The 21713-nt window shown below is 50.0% G+C and overlaps 1 protein-coding gene across 5 annotated transcripts in view; it reads right to left on the bottom strand.

The window, feature by feature from the left end:
* Positions 1 to 1032: 1032 nt before the first annotated feature.
* The window catches only part of LOC140404728 (GRB10-interacting GYF protein 2-like), a 140629-nt gene continuing 119948 nt past the window's right edge, over positions 1033 to 21713 (bottom strand). For 4 of the 5 annotated variants that reach the window (XM_072493409.1, XM_072493413.1, XM_072493412.1 and 1 more), the window contains 9 exons: positions 20227 to 20334; positions 18642 to 18742; positions 11359 to 11447; positions 9221 to 9355; positions 8099 to 8242; positions 7364 to 7582; positions 3338 to 3430; positions 1918 to 2082; positions 1033 to 1263 (listed from right to left, as the gene is read on the bottom strand). In XM_072493409.1, coding sequence (XP_072349510.1) covers positions 1048 to 1263; positions 1918 to 2082; positions 3338 to 3430; positions 7364 to 7582; positions 8099 to 8242; positions 9221 to 9355; positions 11359 to 11447; positions 18642 to 18742; positions 20227 to 20334 — 1270 coding nt within the window. In that variant the 3' untranslated portion in view covers positions 1033 to 1047. The remainder of the gene's footprint in view (positions 1264 to 1917; positions 2083 to 3337; positions 3431 to 7363; positions 7583 to 8098; positions 8243 to 9220; positions 9356 to 11358; positions 11448 to 18641; positions 18743 to 20226; positions 20335 to 21713) is intronic. The other variant, XM_072493411.1, reaches the window with a different exon arrangement.

Below are 21713 nucleotides of genomic sequence, written 5' to 3'. Positions count from 1 at the left end.
CACGCCGCGCGGGTCCGACCTGCCCGACTTCCCCGCCGCGCGGGCCCTACCAGCCCGACTTCCCCGCCGCGCGGGCCCAAACTGACCAACTACCCCGCCGCGTGGGCCCGACCGACCGACCGACTGACTGACTTCCCCCGCCGCCCGCGCACCCAGCCGACTCCCCCCACGGCTCGTGCTCCCTCGCCAGCTGGCACGTGCACTCACGTCTCCCAGCCGCCGGCACTGTACACGTCAGTCTGACCTCTCCCTCCAGCCTGTACTCTCACCTGTGCACTCGCCGTGACCTGTCCCAGCCACGCGCCTGACCTCCCTGCCTCCCCGGCCCCACGTGCGCCCAACCTCCCTTCCCCGCCACAACCATGCGCGCCCAACCTCGCTTCCTCTGCCCCAGCTGCGCGCGCACCTGAACTCTCTCCCCCGCACCAACCCCAGCGCGCATGCACACCCGACCTCTCTCCCCCGCACCAGCCATGCAAACAAGCCCGACCTCCCTTCCTCTCCAGAGTCGCGCGCGCACTCCGGGCCGACCTCCCCTGCCCTGCTGTGCGTGCACTCTCAGCCTCCCCCAGCCGAGCATACACACACTTCCCCTCCCTCCGCACTCAAACGCACATCTGACATTTGGGGGCAGCACGGTAGCATTGTGGATAGCACAATTGCTTCACAGCTCCAGGGTCCCAGGTTCGATTCCCGGCTTGTGTCACTGTCTGTGCGGAGTCTGCACATCCTCCCCGTGTGTGCGTGGGTTTCCTCCGGGTGCTCCGGTTTCCTCCCACAGTCCAAAGATGTGCAGGTTAGGTGGATTGGCCATGATAAATTGCCCTTAGTGTTGGGTGGGGTTACTGGGTTATGGGGATAGGGTGGAGGTGTTGACCTTGGGTAGGGTGCTCTTTCCAAGAGCCAGTGCAGACTCGATGGGCCGAATGGCCTCCTTCTGCACTGTAAATTCTATGATCTCACAGGTGCACTCAGAAACAGATTGCGCGCAATCAAAAACTCAACCGCTTCTGAAAGCCTGAGAAACTAAGCACTACGCGGAGTTTGTTAGGCTGGACAGACAAACCTTAGTGAGGGGCTGCTCCTGCTGTTCTTCAGCCCTGCGCTCCTGATCACAGGCCCCGTGCTCTTCACAGCGTCATCGCCCCATAGGCTTATATTAGAGTTCTTACTTTCATGTAAACTCCACATGCTGTTGATATCAGAGCCCCACTGACTGGGCAGTCCCCACACGGCGGAGTTGTTGATGGGAATGCTGGAATGCTGAGGGCAGGAAAATAAATTCAGCAGGGAATGAGGAAAATCAAGGCAATATAATCTGAACCATTGTCCATCAGTTTATCGAACCGTGAACACAGTAACAAGCAGACAACAGTCATTGGTTAGCAGCAGCTGACCCAATGGGGAGGGGGAATGGGGCCAAATATCTACTCGGTGAGAGGGGTCATTGGGAGGGAACGAGGGGGCATGAGATCAGGAGGGAAAAGACTAATTGAGAATGTGTTCAGGGAGAGTGATAGGGAAAAGAGGCAGCGAGGAATAAGAGGGAGGACAAGGGTTTAAGGAGACAAAATTATAGAATGACAGGTTTAATGATGGGATTCTATCTTTCTCCCCAGGAAAAGTCAAATCGGAATGCGTGTGGGGCGGGCGGCGCAGGGGGCAGGTGCGCAGAGGGCGGGCACTGGCCGCACAGAGCGGGCACTGGCCGCACAGAGCGGGCACTGGCCGCACAGAGCGGGCGCAGGCAGTGCAGAGTGCGAGTGCGGTGGTGCGGGCAGGCATGCACTGCTCAGTTCTCAGAGATGTGCTGCCCTGCACAGCTGGACAGCTTGCCGCTGTATAAATCCTGCTGACAGGGCGGAGGGGTGCTCGGTGTGGCAGGAATTGTTTTTGGGTGGGCTGAAGGATACTCACTGCTCGTGCTTGCTGCCTTTGCTGTTGCTGTTTCTGCAGCTCCTGTTGCATGTCGAGTAGTGATTTGACAGACATACTCTGCTTGGGGAGACTGTTCCAGCCAGGTGATTTCTGCTGCTGGTGCTGTTGAAGGGCTTTCATTATCTCCTGTTGCTGACGACACTGCTGCGACAGAGAATATTAATATTCACTCATTTTAAAACAAGTAGTGTTCTATGCTTCTCCTTTTGTGGCTCCCGTGGACAGAGGGTGGATGGGGCTCACGCATCGAGACCCGCCCAACTCTTTGAACAGGACCAGTTGGCAGAAATATTCCCGAGGAGTCCGAGCTGCGGCTCTCTAAACCTCTCGGTCTCGCTTCTCAGTGACCGAGCTTTAATCTCGCCTTAATACCTCATCAGCCTCAATATCAAACTCCATTCAATTATATACTTGCGAAGCGCCTCGCGATCCTTGGGTAGGTTGAAGGGGCCACAGAAATGCAGCTGGTATTTGCTGACTGGAGCAGATGTCAATTTGAGAACAGAGTTGCCCATTAGCTTAGCAAAGTAACCGATACAGAGGAGAAAGTGCACGTTCCGTTTGAGGCCTGTGCTGGTTATTTGATCTCCGCCTGGTGAAAGGTGTAGCCAACAGCTCTGGCCATCCGGAGAGGGTGGGGGACAGGACGTGATTCTTGCTGTGAATTCTCTGCCTATTGACCTCTGCGAGATATGCTCGCATAGACACAGGCCGACAGACAGACATACACACGCGCAGACCCACACCGGGTTTGCAGGCATACATTATAGACAGAGAGCTCCTGTCACACTGTTACTGAGTCAGCCTGTTTGTGGGGTGCCTGTGGGCCAGCAGAACCGACTAGTACAGCTGATCACTGTGCAAGACCTCACAGTGGGACCCGAGGCATCGTATAGCAACACCAGAGCAGGATAATTTACATTCATGCATCAGATTATCAAGAAACAAAAACTCAACAGCGTTTTGGCCAGCTTCACAAAGTATTGCAGCCATTCTGTGCTCTAATCAGTAAAGCAATAGTGCAATCCACCCAGAGTCCCTTTCATTCCTCCACGAGCTACCCTGATGGCTCAGTGCCGAGGTGCACAATACAAATCCCAAAGAGTTCCATTGTCCGCAAGTTGTGACATTCAATACCCTACTAGCCTCTCTACACCAGGGATGTCGACAGGTGCCAGGAATTCTCCCCGGTATCCCAATGACAGATCCTGGCAAGCACTCTGCGGTTCAACACTCGAGAAGCAACGGAATAGTTGGGCGAAGGATCAGGCTCCAGCGAAGCCACATGATGCCGAACAGCCCGCCACAGACAAAAGGCCGAGCCCTTGGACAAGCTCGCAGGCGGCGAGCGACACGGTGCGGCGCATCTTTTAAGAGGGCCTAATCTTATTCGCCTTACCTCCTCCCTGCGCTGACGCTCCCGTTCCTCCTCCAGCTTCTGGAGAGGTGGCACAGAGTTGCACTGCTGCCCCCATGAGGTGGAAGATGGGATCTGATGAAGGAACAACAGGTCAGTTCACATCTTGCGCTAATTAGAGCGTTGACACATCTACAACACAGGGGCAGACTCTCCAACCCAATTGTTCTGAGCCAGCGACTATGTTTCTCCTCCACCTCCAGGGTCCAGCTCACCCTATCAGCATATCCTCCTTTTGAGATGAAATGAAATGAAATGAAAATCGCTTATTGTCACAAGTAGGCTTCAAATGAAGTTACTGTGAAAAGCCCCTAGTCGCCACATTCCGGCGCCTGTTCGGGGAGGCTGGTACGGGAATTGAACCGTGCTGCTGGCCTGCCTTGGTCTGCTTTAAAAGCCAGCGATTTAGCCCCTCATGCTCATCATGTCAGATGCTCATCTGACATCTATTTAAATACATCAAATCGATTTGCCCCAACAATTTGGTGGCACGGTGGTTAGCACTGCTGCCTCATAGTGCCAGGAACCAGGGTTCTGCCCTTGGGTCACTGTCTGTGCGGATTCTGCACGTCCTCCCCGTGTCTGCGTGGGTTTCCTCCGGGTGCTCCGGTTTCCTCCCACAGTCCAAAGGTGTGCAGGTTAGGTGGATTGGCCATGATAAATTGCCCTTAGCGCCCAAAATTGCCCTTAGTGTTGGGTGGGGTTACTGGGTTATGGGGATAGGGTGGGGGTGTGGGCTTGGGTGGGGTGCTCTTTCCAAGAGCCGGTGCAGACTCGATGGGCCGAATGGCCTCCTTCTGCACTGTAAATTCTATGATATCTATGATATCAAACGTGGCATAATCTCAGACTGCTGCCCCACGCCGGGGGGGCGGGAGAGAAAGAGAGAGAGAGAGAGAGAGAGAGAGAGCTGGAGTCAGGAGCGAGGGACTGGGGCTTGGAGCAGAATTGGAAAACAACGACTTCGGTCTTCCCAATATTCAGCTGGATAAAAACCCTGCTCATCCAGTAGTGGATCAGCAACTTTGATCAGTTAGTAGAGGGAGACGAGAGAGGTGGTGGTGAGGTAACCAGGTCTCTTCCTGAGCCCATTCTAACAGCTTACTGTGTCCGGCAGACTTTATGACATTTGAAAGCTTCGTGTCTGAACTCTATCCTTTCCCCACAGCTTACATTGCAAGATTATCAACTTCTGTGGAAGCTCATCTCTCAGGACAGCTGCCAGGACCCACAGGAGGAAGCTAATGGCTTTGGCTGTAGGGAAGCTGGGATAACAGTGCCCTCTGTCTCCCTTTCTGGAAAGGGAGAGGGAGAGGGAGTGGGAGAAAACGAGCGAGACGAAAGGAGCGCGAGACGAAAGGAGCGCGAGACGAAAGGAGCGCGAGACGAAAGGAGCGCGAGACGAAAGGAGCGCGAGACGAAAGGAGCGCGAGACGAAAGGAGCGCGAGACGAAAGGAGCGCGAGACGAAAGGAGCGCGAGACGAAAGGAGCGCGAGACGAAAGGAGCGCGAGACGAAAGGAGCGCGAGACGAAAGGAGCGCGAGACGAAAGGAGCGCGAGACGAAAGGAGCGCGAGACGAAAGGAGCGCGAGACGAAAGGAGCGCGAGACGAAAGGAGCGCGAGACGAAAGGAGCGCGAGACGAAAGGAGCGCGAGACGAAAGGAGCGCGAGACGAAAGGAGCGCGAGACGAAAGGAGCGCGAGACGAAAGGAGCGCGAGACGAAAGGAGCGCGAGACGAAAGGAGCGCGAGACGAAAGGAGCGCGAGACGAAAGGAGCGCGAGACGAAAGGAGCGCGAGACGAAAGGAGCGCGAGACGAAAGGAGCGCGAGACGAAAGGAGCGCGAGACGAAAGGAGCGCGAGACGAAAGGAGCGCGAGACGAAAGGAGCGCGAGACGAAAGGAGCGCGAGACGAAAGGAGCGCGAGACGAAAGGAGGGAAAGCGAGAGGGGGGGAAAGCGAGAGGGGGGAAAGCGAGAGGGGGGAAAGCGAGAGGGGGAAAGCGAGAGGGGGAAAGCGAGAGGGGAAAGCGAGAGGGGGAAAGCGAGAGGGGGGAAAGCGAGAGGGGGGAAAGCGAGAGGGGGGAAAGCGAGAGGGGGAAAGCGAGAGGGGGAAAGCGAGAGGGGGGGAAAGCGAGAGGGGGAAAGCGAGAGGGGGAAAGCGAGAGGGGGGAAAGCGAGAGGGGGGAAAGCGAGAGGGGGGAAAGCGAGAGGGGGGAAAGTGAGAGGGGGGAAAGCGAGAGGGGGAAAGCGAGAGGGGGAAAGCGAGAGGGGGAAAGCGAGAGGGGGAAAGCGAGAGGGGGAAAGCGAGAGGGGGAAAGCGAGAGGGGGGAAAGCGAGAGGGGGAAAGCGAGAGGGGGAAAGCGAGAGGGGGAAAGCGAGAGGGGGAAAGCGAGAGGGGAAAGCGAGAGGGGGAAAGCGAGAGGGGGAAAGCGAGAGGGGGAAAGCGAGAGGGGGAAAGCGAGAGGGGGAAAGCGAGAGGGGGGAAAGCGAGAGGGGGGAAAGCGAGAGGGGGAAAGCGAGAGGGGGGGAAAGCGAGAGGGGGGGAAAGCGAGAGGGGGAAAGCGAGAGGGGGAAAGCGAGAGGGGGAAAGCGAGAGGGGGAAAGCGAGAGGGGGAAAGCGAGAGGGGGAAAGCGAGAGGGGGAAAGCGAGAGGGGGAAAGCGAGAGGGGGAAAGCGAGAGGGGGAAAGCGAGAGGGGGAAAGCGAGAGGGGGAAAGCGAGAGGGGGAAAGCGAGAGGGGGAAAGCGAGAGGGGGAAAGCGAGAGGGAGGAAAGCGAGAGGGAGGAAAGCGAGAGGGAGGAAAGCGAGAGGGGGAAAGCGAGAGGGGGAAAGCGAGAGGGGGAAAGCGAGAGGGGGAAAGCGAGAGGGGGGAAAGCGAGAGGGGGGAAAGCGAGAGGGGGAAAGCGAGAGGGGGAAAGCGAGAGGGGGAAAGCGAGAGGGGGAAAGCGAGAGGGGGGAAAGCGAGAGGGGGGGAAAGCGAGAGGGGGGAAAGCGAGAGGGGGGAAAGCGAGAGGGGGGAAAGCGAGAGGGGGGAAAGCGAGAGGGGGGAAAGCGAGAGGGGGAAAGCGAGAGGGGGGAAAGCGAGAGGGGGGAAAGCGAGAGGGGGGAAAGCGAGAGGGGGGAAAGCGAGAGGGGGAAAGCGAGAGGGGGAAAGCGAGAGGGGGAAAGCGAGAGGGGGGAAAGCGAGAGGGGGGAAAGCGAGAGGGGGGAAAGCGAGAGGGGGAAAGCGAGAGGGGGAAAGCGAGAGGGGGGAAAGCGAGAGGGGGGAAAGCGAGAGGGGGAAAGCGAGAGGGGGAAAGCGAGAGGGGGAAAGCGAGAGGGGGGGAAAGCGAGAGGGGGGGAAAGCGAGAGGGGGGAAAGCGAGAGGGGGGGAAAGCGAGAGGGGGGGAAAGCGAGAGGGGGGGAAAGCGAGAGGGGGGGAAAGCGAGAGGGGGGGAAAGCGAGAGGGGGGGAAAGCGAGAGGGGGAAAGCGAGAGGGGGAAAGCGAGAGGGGGAAAGCGAGAGGGGGAAAGCGAGAGGGGGAAAGTGAGAGGGGGAAAGCGAGAGGGGGAAAGCGAGAGGGGGAAAGCGAGAGGGGGAAAGCGAGAGGGGGAAAGCGAGAGGGGGAAAGCGAGAGGGGGAAAGCGAGAGGAGAAAGCGAGAGGAGAAAGCGAGAGGAGAAAGCGAGAGGGGAAAGCGAGAGGGGGAGAAAGCGAAAGAATGAGAGCGAGAGAGAAAGCGAGAGGGGGAGAAAGCGAGAGAATGAGAGCGCGAGAGAAAGCGGGAGTGCGATAGTGAGAATGAACACACAGTATAGGAGAGCTGTGCTGTACAGGGCACTACCCCGTGAGTACAATATCACTGTCACTAGGTTGAGGAAGGCCAGGCACCTTCCATTTTAAGAAACTGCAGAGTCAGCAGGGAGACTTTAATCGCATCAGTCTGACAGGAGTCAAATGCAGGACTGTAATATCCAGTTGCACCAGTTTGCACCAAGCTGCAGAGACGCTGACGCGCGAGTGCTACCTTTATGTGTGCTAACTGCTGCTGCTGTAATCGCCTCAGGGCCTCCTGCTGCCTGTGTCTCAGCAGCTCCTGCTGCCGCTGAAGCTGCAGGTCCATCTCCTTGCGTTTGCGGTCCTCCTCCTCGGCGAGCCTGCGCCTGGCCTCTTCCTCCAGCTGCCGCCGGCTCTCCTCTTCCTCCAGCCACCGCCGGGTCTCATCCTGCTGCCGACGGTCCTTTTCCTGGAACAACAAGGCGCGGCCGCGCGGAGTCGGTGAGAGGAACAGGCACAGGCACATTCACGGGGAAGCTGGATAAACAAGGAGCCAGCTCCAACCTCTCGGGCAGGGCACTAGGAATAGGAACGCGGACACGGAAACTGTAACGGCGTTTCTGAAGAGGGCAGAGGGGCGGATTACAGGGCTGACGCTCGGGGCGAGATCGAGAAAGATTATTCCCTTTGGTGTCAATAACCAAAGACCAGATTTAAAAATCAATGGCAAAAAAGGAGCGGACGGGGGTGATGGGATTTATTTTGCGCTTAGTTGTCGGGATCTGGAATGCTTTACCTGAAAAGGTGGCACAAATTGAAGCTACTTGAGGAACTGACAGCGCTCCGAACAAAAGTATGGAACTATGCATAATTACTCTCGCTGGGAGCCAGTATTGACACAACGGGTAGAACGGACTCCTCCTCTGCCGGAAGTTTCCGTCATTCAATGAAGGTAAACCGCGTGCTTGAAGATGCGCCAAGTCACCTGCTTCCGGAGGATGTCCTCCATCTGCCGCCTTTCTTCCTCGTCCCGTCGCCTCAGGGCCTCCTCTTGCCGCCGATCGTCCTCCTCTCTTTGGCGCCGGGCGGCCTCCTCCTGCTGCTCCCTCTGGAATCGGACCACCTCCTCCTGGAAGAGAACGGGGTCAGTCACTTTTGGGCTGCGGCTGGCTGGCTCAGCGGATTAGCCCCTTTATCCAGAGACTGCGCTCTGGGTACTAGATTCCCCAGCCTCTCAGCTCTCTACCCTGTCAAGCCCCTTCAGGTTTCACATCTCCGTAGCTCCAAAGAATTTAGGCCCAATTTACTCTGCCTTTCATCGAGCAATCCTCCCATCCCAGGGACCAATTACACGAACCTTTGTTGTGCCACCTCCATTGCAAGTCTATCCTTTCTTAAATATGGAGACCAAAACTGCATTAGTTATAGAATCCCTATTCGGAGGCCATTCTGCCCATCGAATCTGCACCGACTCTCCGAAAGAACACCCTACCTCGGCCCATTTCCTCGCCCTATCCCCAGAACCCCATCCAACCTGCAGATCCCTGGACACTAAGGGGCAATCCACCCTAACCTGCATATCTTTGGACTGTGCGAGGAAACCCACGCAGACGTGGGGAGAATGTTCAAACTCCACACAGTCACCCGAGGCCGGAATGGAGCTGGGTCCCTGGCGCTGTGAGGCAGTAGTGCTAACCCACTGTGCCGCCGTGTCGCCCCGGTGTTGTCTCACCCAATCCCCGCACAATTGTAGGAAGACGCCTTCATTCTTGTGCTCCGGAGCACTTGCATTAAAGGCCAACAAGTGCTCTGCCTTCCCAATTGTTAGCTGTAGCTGCTTGCTAACATTCCCCGCACATCCTTGTCTCACTAACCGCGGACATTAACCAGTTCACAGTTTTTACACAATACTGTGCTTTCCCCGTCTTACTAAAGTGAATAACCTCACATTCCACGTCACATTGATTCACTCACTGAACCAGCTCCCGCCTGAAAAAGTGAAACACAAATCTACTAATCGCTGACCTATAGGAGAAAACATGTGAAACTCCAGAGGACACGGGAGCCGGTTAGGGTAATGAGTACACGGGGGGGGGGGGGACATTACCTGCTTCCTCCTAGTCAGCTCGTCCTCATCCCTACGCTTACGTTCTTCCTCTTGCCACCGGATTTCATCTTGCCGTTTCCTGTCATCCTCTTCCCTTTTGTTCCTGAGTTCTACGTCTCTTCGCTCCTGCTTTAGCTGAACAAGGAATATTCCTGTTACGGCAAAGGCGATCCACACTGTACACTCTCCTCCCCCCCCCCCCCCCCCCCCCCCCCCCCCATAGAGCTGTAATGTAGGTGCAGTCTCAGTGACCTGTTACAGGTCACTGAACAATGTAGAAGCGGAGAAGGGTGTGGGAGCTGTGGGGAGAAGTGCCAGGTAATCCAGTATAATGAAAACCAAGCGACCTTAAACGCCAGCCTGCTTATTATATGTCTGAAACCTGGGAAACCTTCCCGTACCGGCCTCCCCGAACAGGTGCCAGAATGTGGCGACAGGGGCTTTTTCACAGTAACTTCATTGAAGCCTAATTGTGACAATAAGCGATTATTAAATTATTAAATATTGCATTTTACTCATGATCTTTTGACAGAATAGCTCGAGGTTGCAGTTGATTTTTAAGGTCAGTAAGAATGTTGCACGGTTGTTTAAACACAGCAATCAGCTCCCTGAAAAACTCAACTGTACAGTCGGCAGTTAACAGCCACAGACCAGGAGGCCTCACATTCAACCCCCACTCTCCAATCTTAGGTGTGGGCACGAGGGATGGCACAGTGGCCGCTGTGCCATTGGGTTGAGCACCGGCTCGGTGGCTACCACTCTCGCTTCTTAGTCAGAAGGCACAGAGTTCAGGCCTCACGCACAGGTTTCAGCACTGAGGGAGATCACTACCACAGGGGCAATCTTTCAGATGGAACATTAAACCGAGGTCCCACCAGCCTGCTGGGGTGGATGTTAAAGATCCCGTGGCAACATTTTTGAAGAGCAGCAGAAAATGTTATCTATCCTCGCTGTCCTGGGTCAATATTTATTCCTCAATCACATCTCAACAAGAATAGCAACTCGTTATCACCGTGCCCCGTGTGGGAGGGTGCCCCGTGTGGGAGAGTGCCCAGTGTGGGAGGGTGCTATCACGCTGCCCCGTGTGGGAGGGTGCTATCACGCTGCCCCGTGTGGGAGGGTGCTATCACGCTGCCCCGTGTGGGAGGGTGCCCCGTGTGGGAGGGTGCTGTCACACTGCCCCGTGTGGGAGGGTGCCCCGTGTGGGAGGGTGCCCCGTGTAGGAGGGTGCTGTCACACTGCCCTGTGTGGGAGGGTGCCCCGTGTAGGAGGGTGCTGTCACACTGCCCCGTGTGGGAGGGTGCCCCCTGTAGGAGGGTGCTGTCACACTGCCCCGTGTGGGAGGGTGCCCCGTGTAGGAGGGTGCTGTCACACTGCCCCGTGTGGGAGGGTGCCCCGTGTAGGAGGGTGCTGTCACACTGCCCCGTGTGGGAGGGTGCCGTCACACTGCCCCGTGATGCTCACATCAATGTTCCAAGGAAGGAAATCAATGCAATGCTTTTAATAGATCAGCTTCACCATGACTAAAGCAAACTCCTTACACTTCTTGCAACTTGGTTGTTTGAATCCAACATTTGATGATTTCTGAAGTTATTAGGTCCTACAAAGACTGGCAGACATACATGGACTCGCACCAAGTAAATACGGACAACACTGACAGAGACAACCCCCCCCCTCCACCAGACACTGACCCACTCACCGGGAGCCCCAAGCAAATTTCCAAAGTGAGCAACTGAGGCCCAAAGCTGAAAGGGCTTTGCTGCATAAAATGTCCAGCCAGTCGGGAAAGGAACGTCATCAGCAAACCAGCCAGTGTTACCAGGCACGAGGGGAGAGTGTTACCAGGGGTTACATAGGGGTTATGAACAGATGTGGAATAAAGGGAAAATAAAGGGAAACTGGTCTTTCAAAAAGCCAGCACAGACAGGAGGGGAGAGTGGCTCCCCGATGTGCTGCACATTTCTAGTCAGCGATGAAAGTTGAGGATTTAGTACCATGGCGATATCACGGCCCAGGAAGCCCATTTGGAAAACCCACATGACCTCAGCACAAGTGGCCGCCATGCCCGCTGTGAACCATTCCGACCGCGTTAAAGCAAATCGATTCCGGCAACCATCAGTAAAACAGCATGATCTTACTTTTGTAGCTTTCTCTCGCTCTAGTTTTTGAATTTGTTCCAGTAGCGGACCCTGAGATGCTGAATCCCACAAGCTACCTGCTTCACACCCTGGAACAGAAAGTGTACACTTTTCAAAACAGAACCCAGTCTTCAGTCTCTAAATCAACATTTATTTACTAAAGATCAAGAATTGTAATTCTTGCGCCCCCCCCAAAAAAGCATCCCGCACATCTGACTTGGACAGGTGGCCCAGATGCTTATCCTGTTCCTTCACTGGTGTGGGTCTGTCCTGAAACAGCCACAATCAATCGGGTGAGCCCCTGCGGAATGGGAGCCGTCTGCCATCGACTCGATGTCATCAAAGAAATGAGTGGCAAAATAAAAGTTTGAATGTCGGCCACATTCTTCACAAACATCAGCCACCTCTATGGGATACAACCCATGATACAAATCTCTTTTTCAACATAAAAAGCTTCGAATTTACCAACAAAAATCAACGGCTCTTATCGCTGTCCTGTCCCATCCTGCCTGCTGCATGGTCTGCAGCCCAGCAAGAGACCCTGTGCCTACAGGAGAGCAGCAGAGAAAGCCTGGTGTTATGTGAGAGCACTTTTAAGAAATGGGTGTTTATAAATGGGTGTGTATATAAATATCTGCAGTGAGAGTACCTTTAAGAAATGGGTGTTTACTACTGCAGTGATGTAAGAGAGTGGGTGGAGCTGGACTGTGTCAGCTTTTTACTTTTGCTTTAGGCTTTTTGCTGCAGAATGGGGTTGGTTTCATTTTAGTTTTGGAGAATGTGTGTGAATCTCTGCAAGCTTATGAATGTCCATTTACTGATTTCAACGTGGTAACTGTTCTCAGTAGTGAAGTTAAACCTGAGGTGCTTCTGTTCAAGGTTTTGTTTTAAGTCTTATGGATTTAAAAGGAAAGCTCAAGGATTCCTTAGTGTTGTATTCTTTGGGAGCTGTATTTGAATTGATGGTTGCTAAGATGTTCACTATGTTCTAAAAAGGTTAACTTGTCATAGAATAAACATTGTTTTGCTTTAGAAAATACTTTTCCATTTCTGCTGTACCACCCCTGTAGAGTGGGCCGTGTGCTCCCCATACCACAATCTAGTAAAAGTTGTGGGTCAGGTGAACTCCTTGATACACTTTGGGGTTCTCTAAATCCTGGCCCATAACAAATTGGGGGCTCGAGGGGGATACAAGTCTATCTATTAGATTGGCATAGTGAACTTAAAGACAGTGAGGGGTGAGCATATTGTGGTTGCTTTTCAGGTGTGGTATTCCAGTTTAAGTGGGGAGTTAAGTGTGGACAATGGCTCTTTCAGAGGCTCTGAAGATTTTGGGGGTGGAGACGGTCACACGCAGTACTTACGGACAGAGACTAAAAGCAGACTGTTAGATTTGGCAAAAACATTGCAGTTTACATGACCTCACAAAATGCAAAAAGATGAGGTAATTATGGCGGTGGCTAAGCATTTAAAGTTGCCTGAGATACAGTTTGACTCACTGGAAATGGCAAAAATTCAGTTACAAATTAAACAAATGGAACGTGAGAAAGAATTAAAGCAGCTTGAATACGAAAGAGAGGAAAAAGAGAGAAGAAAGGAAAACAGAAAGAATAGCCCCAGGAGAACAAAAAGAAAGAGAAAGGGAGATACAGATCAGGGAAAAAGATAAAGAGGGAGAGTTTGAACTTCAGAAAATGGCCATGAAACATGACAGTCAGTTAAAATTGGCAGACGTAAAGGGAAACGTACAGATGGATGATAGTGATGAGGATAGTGAGAAAGAGCGTCATAGTCAAAGGCTTGGTGGGAATCTATTTAAATATGTCCAAGCATTCCAAGGTTTGATGAGAAGGAGGTAGAAAAATGACAATGAAATGAAAATCGCGCATTGTCACAAGGAGGCTTCAAATGTAGTTACTGTGAAAAGCCCCTAGTCACCACATTCCAGCGTCTGTTCGGGGAAGCTGGTACGGGAATTGAACCGTGCTGCTGGCCTGCCTTGGTCTGCTTTAAAAGCCAGCGATTTAGCCCAGTGTGCTAAACCAGCCCCTGTTCATTTTTCATTTCATTTGTGAAGGTAGCTAAACAAATGAAATGGCCACAGGACATGTGGGTATTACTGATTCAAACAAAGCTGATAGGTAGGGCTAGTTAAGTGTTTGCATCAACCGGAGAAGGTATCTGGGACGTATTTGGGGAGTACGGTAGCACAAGTGGATAGCACTGTGGCTTCACAGCGCCAGGGTCCCAGGTTCGATTCCCCGCTGGGTCACTGTCTGTGCAGAGTCTGCACGTTCTCCCCGTGTCTGCGTGGGTTTCCTCCGGGTACTCCGGTTTCCACCCACAGTCCAAAGACGTGCAGGTTAGGTGGATTGGCCATGATAAATTGTCCTGAGTGACCAAAAAGGTTAGGAGGGGTTGTTGGGTTGCAGGGATAGGGTGGAAGTGGGGTTTAAGTGGGTCGGTGCAGACTCGATGGGCTGAATGGCCTCCTTCTGCACTGTATGTTCTATGAGGGGTGAAAAAATCCATCTTAAGTGCATATGAACTAATGCCTGAAGCTTACAGACAAAGGTTTAGAAATTTAAGGAAAGAATTTGGTCAAACATACATGGAGTTTGAAAGGATCAGAGTCATTTTGATAAGTGGACAAGGGCTTTGAAAATAGACAAAACGTATGAAAGCTCTGAGAAATTATACTTTTGAAGGAGTATGAAAATTCAACTCCTGATGTAGTGAGAACTCATGTGGAAGAGCAGAGGGTTAAAACTGCGAGATTAGCAGCGGAAATGGCAGATGATTATGAATTAGTTCATAAATCAAAGCTTGGTTTCTGACATCAGTTTCAGCCTGTGAGGGATAGAAACTGGGGACATGAGAAGTGGTAAAGGCAAAGGTGATCTGGTGGGAGATAATAAGGAATGTGTACCTCAAATTAAAAAAGAAATCCAGGAGGGTGGAAGAGACATGAAACATTTCAAGTGTTTTCACTGTAATAATGAAAAATGAAATGAAAATTGCTTATTGTCACAAGTAGGCTTCAAATGAAGTTACTGTGAAAAGCCCCTAGTCGCCACATTCTGGCACCTGTTCAGGGAGGCTCCTGGATTTACCAAGAAATCCAGGAGCGTGGAAAAGAAATGAAAACTTTCACATGTTTTCACTGTAATAAACTAGGCCATGTAAAGTCACAGTGTTGGTGGTTGAAGAAAAGCACTGGGAAGGCTGATGTGGTGAAACAGGAGAGGACAGTGGGGGTTTGTTAAAGTGGTAAAGGAAAGACCAAGGGAAGCGAAGGAGGTGCAAAACATTGTACAGCCTGATCAAGAGGTGATTGATAAGAAGGTGCTAGATATCTTTAAAGAATTCACTTGTGTGGGTAAAGTTTACTCGTGTGTCAGGAGGAGCAGGTAAAGAAGTCACAATTTGAAGAGATACGGGAGCTAGTCAATCTTTGATGGTAAGAGATGAGGAGTTAAGTAGTTTGGGAAGAATGTTGCCAGAAAAGGTGGTAATATGTGGAATTCAGGGTGAGAGTAGTGTTCCATTATATAATGTGAGGTTGGAAAGTCCAGAAGAGTGGTGAAGTGGTAGTAGGAGTAATAGAGAAACTATCCTGTTCAGGAATACAGTTTATCTTGGGTAATGAAAAAGCTGGATCGCAGGTGGGCGTGATGCCTACTGTGGTTGATAAGCCAGTGGAAAATCAGACAACTGAAGTGTTGAAGGACGAATATCCTGGGATTTCTCCGGATTGTATAGTAACAAGGTCGCAAAGTCACAGGTTAAGACAAGAGGAGAAATCAAAGAGTGAAGATGAAGTTGAAGTGCAATTATCAGAAATGATTTTTGATCAGATGGTTGAAAAAGAACAAGAACAGGTGGAGTATGAGGCAGATATTTTTAGTTCAGGAAAATTGACGGAGCTACAACAGAAAGATGTAGAAATAAAACGGATGTATCAGAAAGCATACACGGAAGAGGAATTGGAGTGTATACCAGAGTGTTATTACCGTAAAAGTGATGTCTTGATGAGAAAATGGGAGACCTTTACATATGCAGGCGGATGAAAGGTGGGCAGACGTTCATCAAGTGGTATTGCTGGTAGGGTACAGAAAGGAGGTGTTGCGAGTTGCACATGAGGTACCAGTGGGAGGTCATTTGGGAATAAGGAAAACTCAAGCTAAAATACAAAAACAGTTTTATTGGCCTGGGCCACATAAAGATGTAGTTAAATTTTGCCAATCATGTCACACATGTCAAGGGACAGGGAAACCTCAAGCAGTGATAAAACCAGCGCCCTTAATACCCATTCCAGCATTTGAGGAACCTTTTACAAGGGTCCTAATTAATTGCGTAGGACCGCTTCCTAGAACGAAAAGTGGGAATCAATATCTTTTGACTTTAATGGATGTGTCTACTAGGTTTCCAGTGGCCATTCCAGTACGTAATATTACAGCCAAAAAGATTGTGGAGGAGTTACTTAAATTCTTTACTAGATATGGACTACCCACAGAAATACAATTGGATCAAGGATCAAATTTTACCTCAAGGTTATTCAAAGAAGTTATGAATAGCTTAGGAATAAAACAATTTAAATCAACTGCGTACCATCCAGAATCGCAGGGAGCGTTAGAAAGGTGGCATCAGACATGAAAGACAATGTTGAGGGCTTATTGTCACAATTATCCAGAGGATTGGGATAAAGGAATTCCATTCGTACTGTTTGCAATTAGGGATGCACCAAATGAGTCAACCAAATTTAATCCTTTTGAACTAATTTTTGGTCATGAGGTAAGAGGACCATTTAAATTGATTAAGGAAAAATTGGTGAATGAGAAATCGATAATTACAGTATTGGATTACATGTCAAATTTTAGGGAACGATTAAATACGAGGTGAATTGGCTAGACAACATTTAAAAGTTGCACAAAATGTGATGAAACGGGTAGCGGACAAGAAATCCAAAGTTTGTAGTTTTACCAGTGGAGCTAAGAGTTTTACTGTTGTTACCAGTGGTAGGTGAACCTTGAAAAGCAAGCTTTTGTGGACCTTATCAGATTGAAAGGAAATTAAGTGAGGTGAATTATGTGGTAAAAACACCAGATAGAAGGAAGACTCACCGAGTGTGTCATGTGAATATGCTTAAAAGGTACTTTGTCAGGGAAGGAGAGAAAAAGTAGGAGGTTTTAATGATTCTAACTCAAAGTGACGAACCAAATCCTGATGACTGTGGATTTGACACACCTCAAATTAAATTGGAAAATGAGGATGTTCTTAAAAATTGGAATAAATTGTTGAATTACCTTCCAGAGGAAAAACGAACTGACCTGAAAGAGTTATTGATATCACATGGGCAAGTTGGTAGAGATAAATTGGGAAGTACTAAAGGGGCTATACATGATGTAGATGTGGGAAATGCTGTTCCAATCAAACAACATCCATATAGACTTAACCCTTTAAAATTGGCACAGGTTAACGAAGAGATTGAGAGTATGCTTAAAAATGGCATAATTGAAGTGGGTTGCAACCAATTGGAGCTCACCCATAGTGATGGTACCTAAACCAGACGTACCCAACCGTCGTGTGTGGACGATAGACAGGTTAATGCAGTTACAAGAATGGACTCTTATCCTATCCCACGTTTGGAGGATTGCATTGAGAAAGTGGGCAATCAGTTTTTATTTCCAAACTGGATTTATTTAAAGGTTACTGGCAGGTACCTTTCGGGCGAAGGAGATTTCAGCTTTTGTGACTCCAGATGGTATATACCAATTCAAAGTTATGCCATTTGGCATGAAAAACGCCCCAGCAACATTTCAATAGTTAACGAACAAAGTTGTTTCAGGATTACCCAATTGTGCGGCATACATCGCCGATCTGGTAATTTTTAGCCAGACATGTAAAGAACGTTTAAAACATCTGATGGAGTTATTCGATCGGCTTCAGGAGGCGGGTTTGGTGATAAACCTAGCCAAAAGTGAATTTGGAAAAGACCACGTCACTATCCTTGAGGAGTTCCCGATGCCCTCGACACAAAGGGAAATAATGCGATTTCTTGGCATGAGTGGATTTGAACGAACATTTGTGAAAACATTTTGTAGCGTGGTTGCTCTACTGATGGACTTGCTGAAGAAACGTCGAAAATTTCAGCGGACAGCGGACTTTCAACAGGCATTTGACTGCCTGAAAGCTGTGATAACGATAACGAATTCTCCTGTGTTGGAGAATTACAAGGGACTCTGCGATCAGATTGAACTAAAGCATCTGACTTTAAAGAGAAATGCGATGCGTAGAGAAATGGACGGATCGTGCAGAGACCTTCTTGTTCAAAGAGACTGTCAATCGAGAAGGATTCCAGTTGGAGGAAGAGGAACAAAAAAAAAAATGGACTATACTTTTATACCTGTTTGCGTGTTGTTTTTTTAAATGAAAAAGTATATTTACTGTGTGCATTTCTTAAAGGATAGTGAAAAGGTGAAAAATGAAACCATCTTGAAGTTGTTGGTTTATTTTTTTTCTGGGGGGAGATGTCATGTGAGAGTACCTTTAAGAAATGGGTGTGTATATAAATATCTGTAGTGAGAGTACCTTTAAGAAATGGGTGTTTATTACTGCAATGATGTCAGAGAGTGGGTGGAGCTGGGCTGTCTGTCAGCTTTTTACTTTTGCTTTAGGCTTTTTGCTGCAGGGTGGGTTTGGCTTCATTTTACTTTTGGAGACGCTGCAGTCACAGCAGGATGTGTGTGAATCTCTGCAAGCTTATGAATGTCCATTTGCTGATTTCAACGTGGTAACTGTTCTCAGTAGTGAAGTTAAACCGGAGGTGCTTCTGTTGAAGGTTTTGTTTTAAGTCTTATGGATGTTAAAAGGAAAGCTCAAGGATGACTTAGTGTTGTAGTTTTTGGCGGTTGTATTTGAATTAATGGTTGCTAAGATGTTCACTGTATGTTTTAAAAAGGTTAACTTGAGTTTATAGAATAAACACTGTTTTGCTTTAAAAAATACTTTTCCATTTCTGTTGTACCACACCTGTAGAGTGGGCCGTGTGCTCCCCATACCACAATCTAGTAAAAGTTGTGGGTCAGGTGAACTCCATGATACACTTTGGGATTCTCTAAACCCTGGCCCAAAACACTGGGAAGCAGAACGCTATGTGATGGAATTCACTATGAACACACTGACGCAATATTGGTACACGCAATAGCCGACTGGCATCTATTCAACGAGAAAGTCCACCACAATGCAAGTTGTGGAGCTTCGGTGTCGGATTCATTCCTCACCTGAAAGCTGTGAAGCCGACGTGGGGAGGTCCCAGAGAGACCCCGTTTCGGGCACTGACATAGATCGGTTGATGGCAGGGATCAGATTTTGCTCTGCACACCTGGGGGGACAAAAACGATGGGAGATCTTCAGCACTTCCCGAGATTTCCTTCAGGAATGAACAAGTGTAACAGCATTTTTCTTGGCTCCGGAGAAACATGAGCCACAATGAATGAAGTTTTTCCTTGTGATCAAATGGAGCGAACAATTCTTCCACCACCTATTCCTTTTCGCAGTATAAAATAACCCATTCAAGTAACTCCCTTTTTGTTGGAATTCTTGTGGACTATCGCCAAAGTGCCACCACCTCTGTAAGAGAGAAGTGCCGGGAGGTCGGAACAATATCACATCCAAGCCACGCTTGGGGACATTCCCACTTTAAAATAAAAATCGACCCTTCTTTAATTCCCTGGGCTTGGGAGAGCCTTGAAAATGGACCATGAGAATTCTGAAGATTATATTGTATGTAAATATCACTGTCCCTCTGAAACGTCCGAGTAAGCCAGTCAGAGCTGGGGCAATTAGGGATGGATAATAAGTGCTGGCTTTGCCCAGCGACGCCCACATCCCATAAAAAAATAAAAGGAATGTCAGGAGGCGCCATCTCCAGCTGTGCCGGTGGAAATGCAATCTGGACAAAGTGGTGTGGGCAAGTGACACTGGTGCAAATCTGTGACCAGATGCCAACAGAAGCGCCAGTAGCCCAGTGACTAGCCTCCCACTCATGTTCCTTCCTCTGCCCTCGCGCACTTAACAAGGGAGCGGGAATAGGCCACTGGGCCCCTCATGGTCAATCCGTGTCCCAACTCCACTTACTCATTTTTACCCGATTACCCCTCACTACCTTTGATTAACAAAACCTCAGCAACCTCAGAAGCAAAGTGAACAGAACTAGCATCAACTGCGGTTTTGCACAACAAAGTTCCAAACTTATGCGGGGGCAAATTTCACTCCAGAAAGGACGGGGTTCAAATTTTTCAGGGAACGGGCCCTGGTCCTCAACTCCCCAAACACTGGAAATAATTCCTCACTATCTACCTTCAGTTCCCCTCAACTTAAACTTTGATAAAATCGCCCCATAATCTTTGAATTCCAGGGGATACAATCCGAATTAGAAATCCCAAGTGGCCATAAAGCACATAACAGCTTCATGCCTCGTTTCTTATCGTAGCCTCCTCCTCCTCCTCCCAGCCCAGCAAGTTCTCGCTGGGATGACGATCAGGCAGAACTGTGGTACCAGTTGCTGTCCGTCAGTCATTGCCCTCGTTCAGCAAACTGTTCACAACAGTCCACTGACGGGAGAGAAAGGGAAGGAATCCTTAGGTGAACACTGGGACAGGAACTTCCAGTCTACTCCAAATCTGCCAATTTTGCAATGACGGATTAAGCACACAAGCAGCAGTTTAGAGGTTATCAGTTGGCATGCGAATCCCTGCAACGGTGCAGCAAACGTATTCTATCTTTCATTTAATCCTGCTCTTGTTGAAATGTGAAGAGAACAGTCGCTGTAGTTATCAGTACATAGAAGGGGGTAAACGTCATTACCTTGATTTGAGGGCCTGGATCTGCTGCAGGAACAACACGAGTTGCTGCTGTTGTTGGGGTGTCATGTTTGCTTTCTGCTGCAGTGCACACTGCACAAGCTGCTGCCGGCTACAAAAACAAGGACGGGGGAACATTACAACTTTGCCTTCCGCGGCTCCTCAAAGTCTTCAACTTTGCACACCCATCAACGGGGGTGGTTGCCCTGCTCCCCGAAACTCCTCCCCACCCATGGGGCACAAACCGTCATGGCAAGGTCAAGCGTAAACAGCGAGGTGCGGAGTACAGCACTAAATCGGGAGTCTCCGTTGGAAGGCAAGGAAGTTTCGCAAACTGAAAGTGATGCAATGTTCTTCTGAAAAAAGGGGGATTTACGACCGTAACAAGAACGTCTTATATTACACCCTGTGGTCCCCAGGTCAAAATCACTGCTTCGCTCTGACTCGCAAAATAAATTCTCAGCACAAATTATTCCTCACATCAAGTGCTGAGCACAGGGAGGAGATTTGAGCTGCTTTTTTTTTAAATATATTCAAGGGGAGTGGCGTTGAACGACTACTGCCGATTATTGAGCCAGATTCCCCCCCTAAGGCAAGGAGATAAATAACCAATCGTATTGTGTGCCGTGTTGGTGTCCTTATCGGAGGAAGGATGTTCTTGCTATTGAGGAAAGGATGTTCTTGCTATTGAGGAATGTTCTTGCTACTGAGGGAGTGCAGCGAAGGTTTACCAGGCTGATTCCTGGGCTGCCATATGAGGAGAGACTAAGTCGGTTCGGATTATATTGATTGGAGTTTAGAAGAGCGAGATCTCATCAAAACTTACAAAATTCTAACAGGATTAGACAGGGTAGATTCAGAAAGAATGTTCCCGATGGCGGGGGAGTCCAGGGCTAGGGGGTGATAGTTTGAGCATAAGGGGTAAACCTTTTAGGACTGAGGTGAGGAGAAAATTTCTTCACTCAGAGAGGGGGGAATCTGTGGAATTCGCTCCACAGATGAGGCCAAAACATTGTGTGATTTCAGGAAGGAATTGGATATAGCTCTTGGGGCTAAAGGGATCAAGGGGGGGATCAGGGTATTGAACCAGATGATCAGCCATGATCATAATGAATGTCAGAGCAGGCTCGAAGGGCCAAATGGCCTCCTCCTGCTTCTATTTTCTCTGTATGTTTCCATGGAAATACCTGATCTAGTAAAGGCAGCTGAAAACCTAACAGCCAAATCAGAAAATGCTTCGAATACGCAGCACCTTCTGACCATAGCTCTACACCTGAAATACTGACCCACCTCTTTTCTTTGCACGTGCTGGCGGATCAATCACTAACTTCGGAAGAACGTTCACAGGAGGAGCGTTATGCTGTGGGGTGCACAATTATTGCAAATCAACAGAGGAACCTGGGGTTGAGAACCAGGCCAATCTGCTGAGATTGCCACCAACATATGGGTCGGAATGAATCTAGACTATGGTGACGGCAGACCTGCCCAGCA

Source organism: Scyliorhinus torazame, chromosome 31, assembly GCF_047496885.1.
Source record: "Scyliorhinus torazame isolate Kashiwa2021f chromosome 31, sScyTor2.1, whole genome shotgun sequence".
Classification (NCBI taxonomy): domain Eukaryota; kingdom Metazoa; phylum Chordata; class Chondrichthyes; order Carcharhiniformes; family Scyliorhinidae; genus Scyliorhinus; species Scyliorhinus torazame.
The sequence above is the reverse complement of the archived record's forward strand: the minus strand, read 5'-3'. Positions and strand labels throughout refer to the sequence as shown.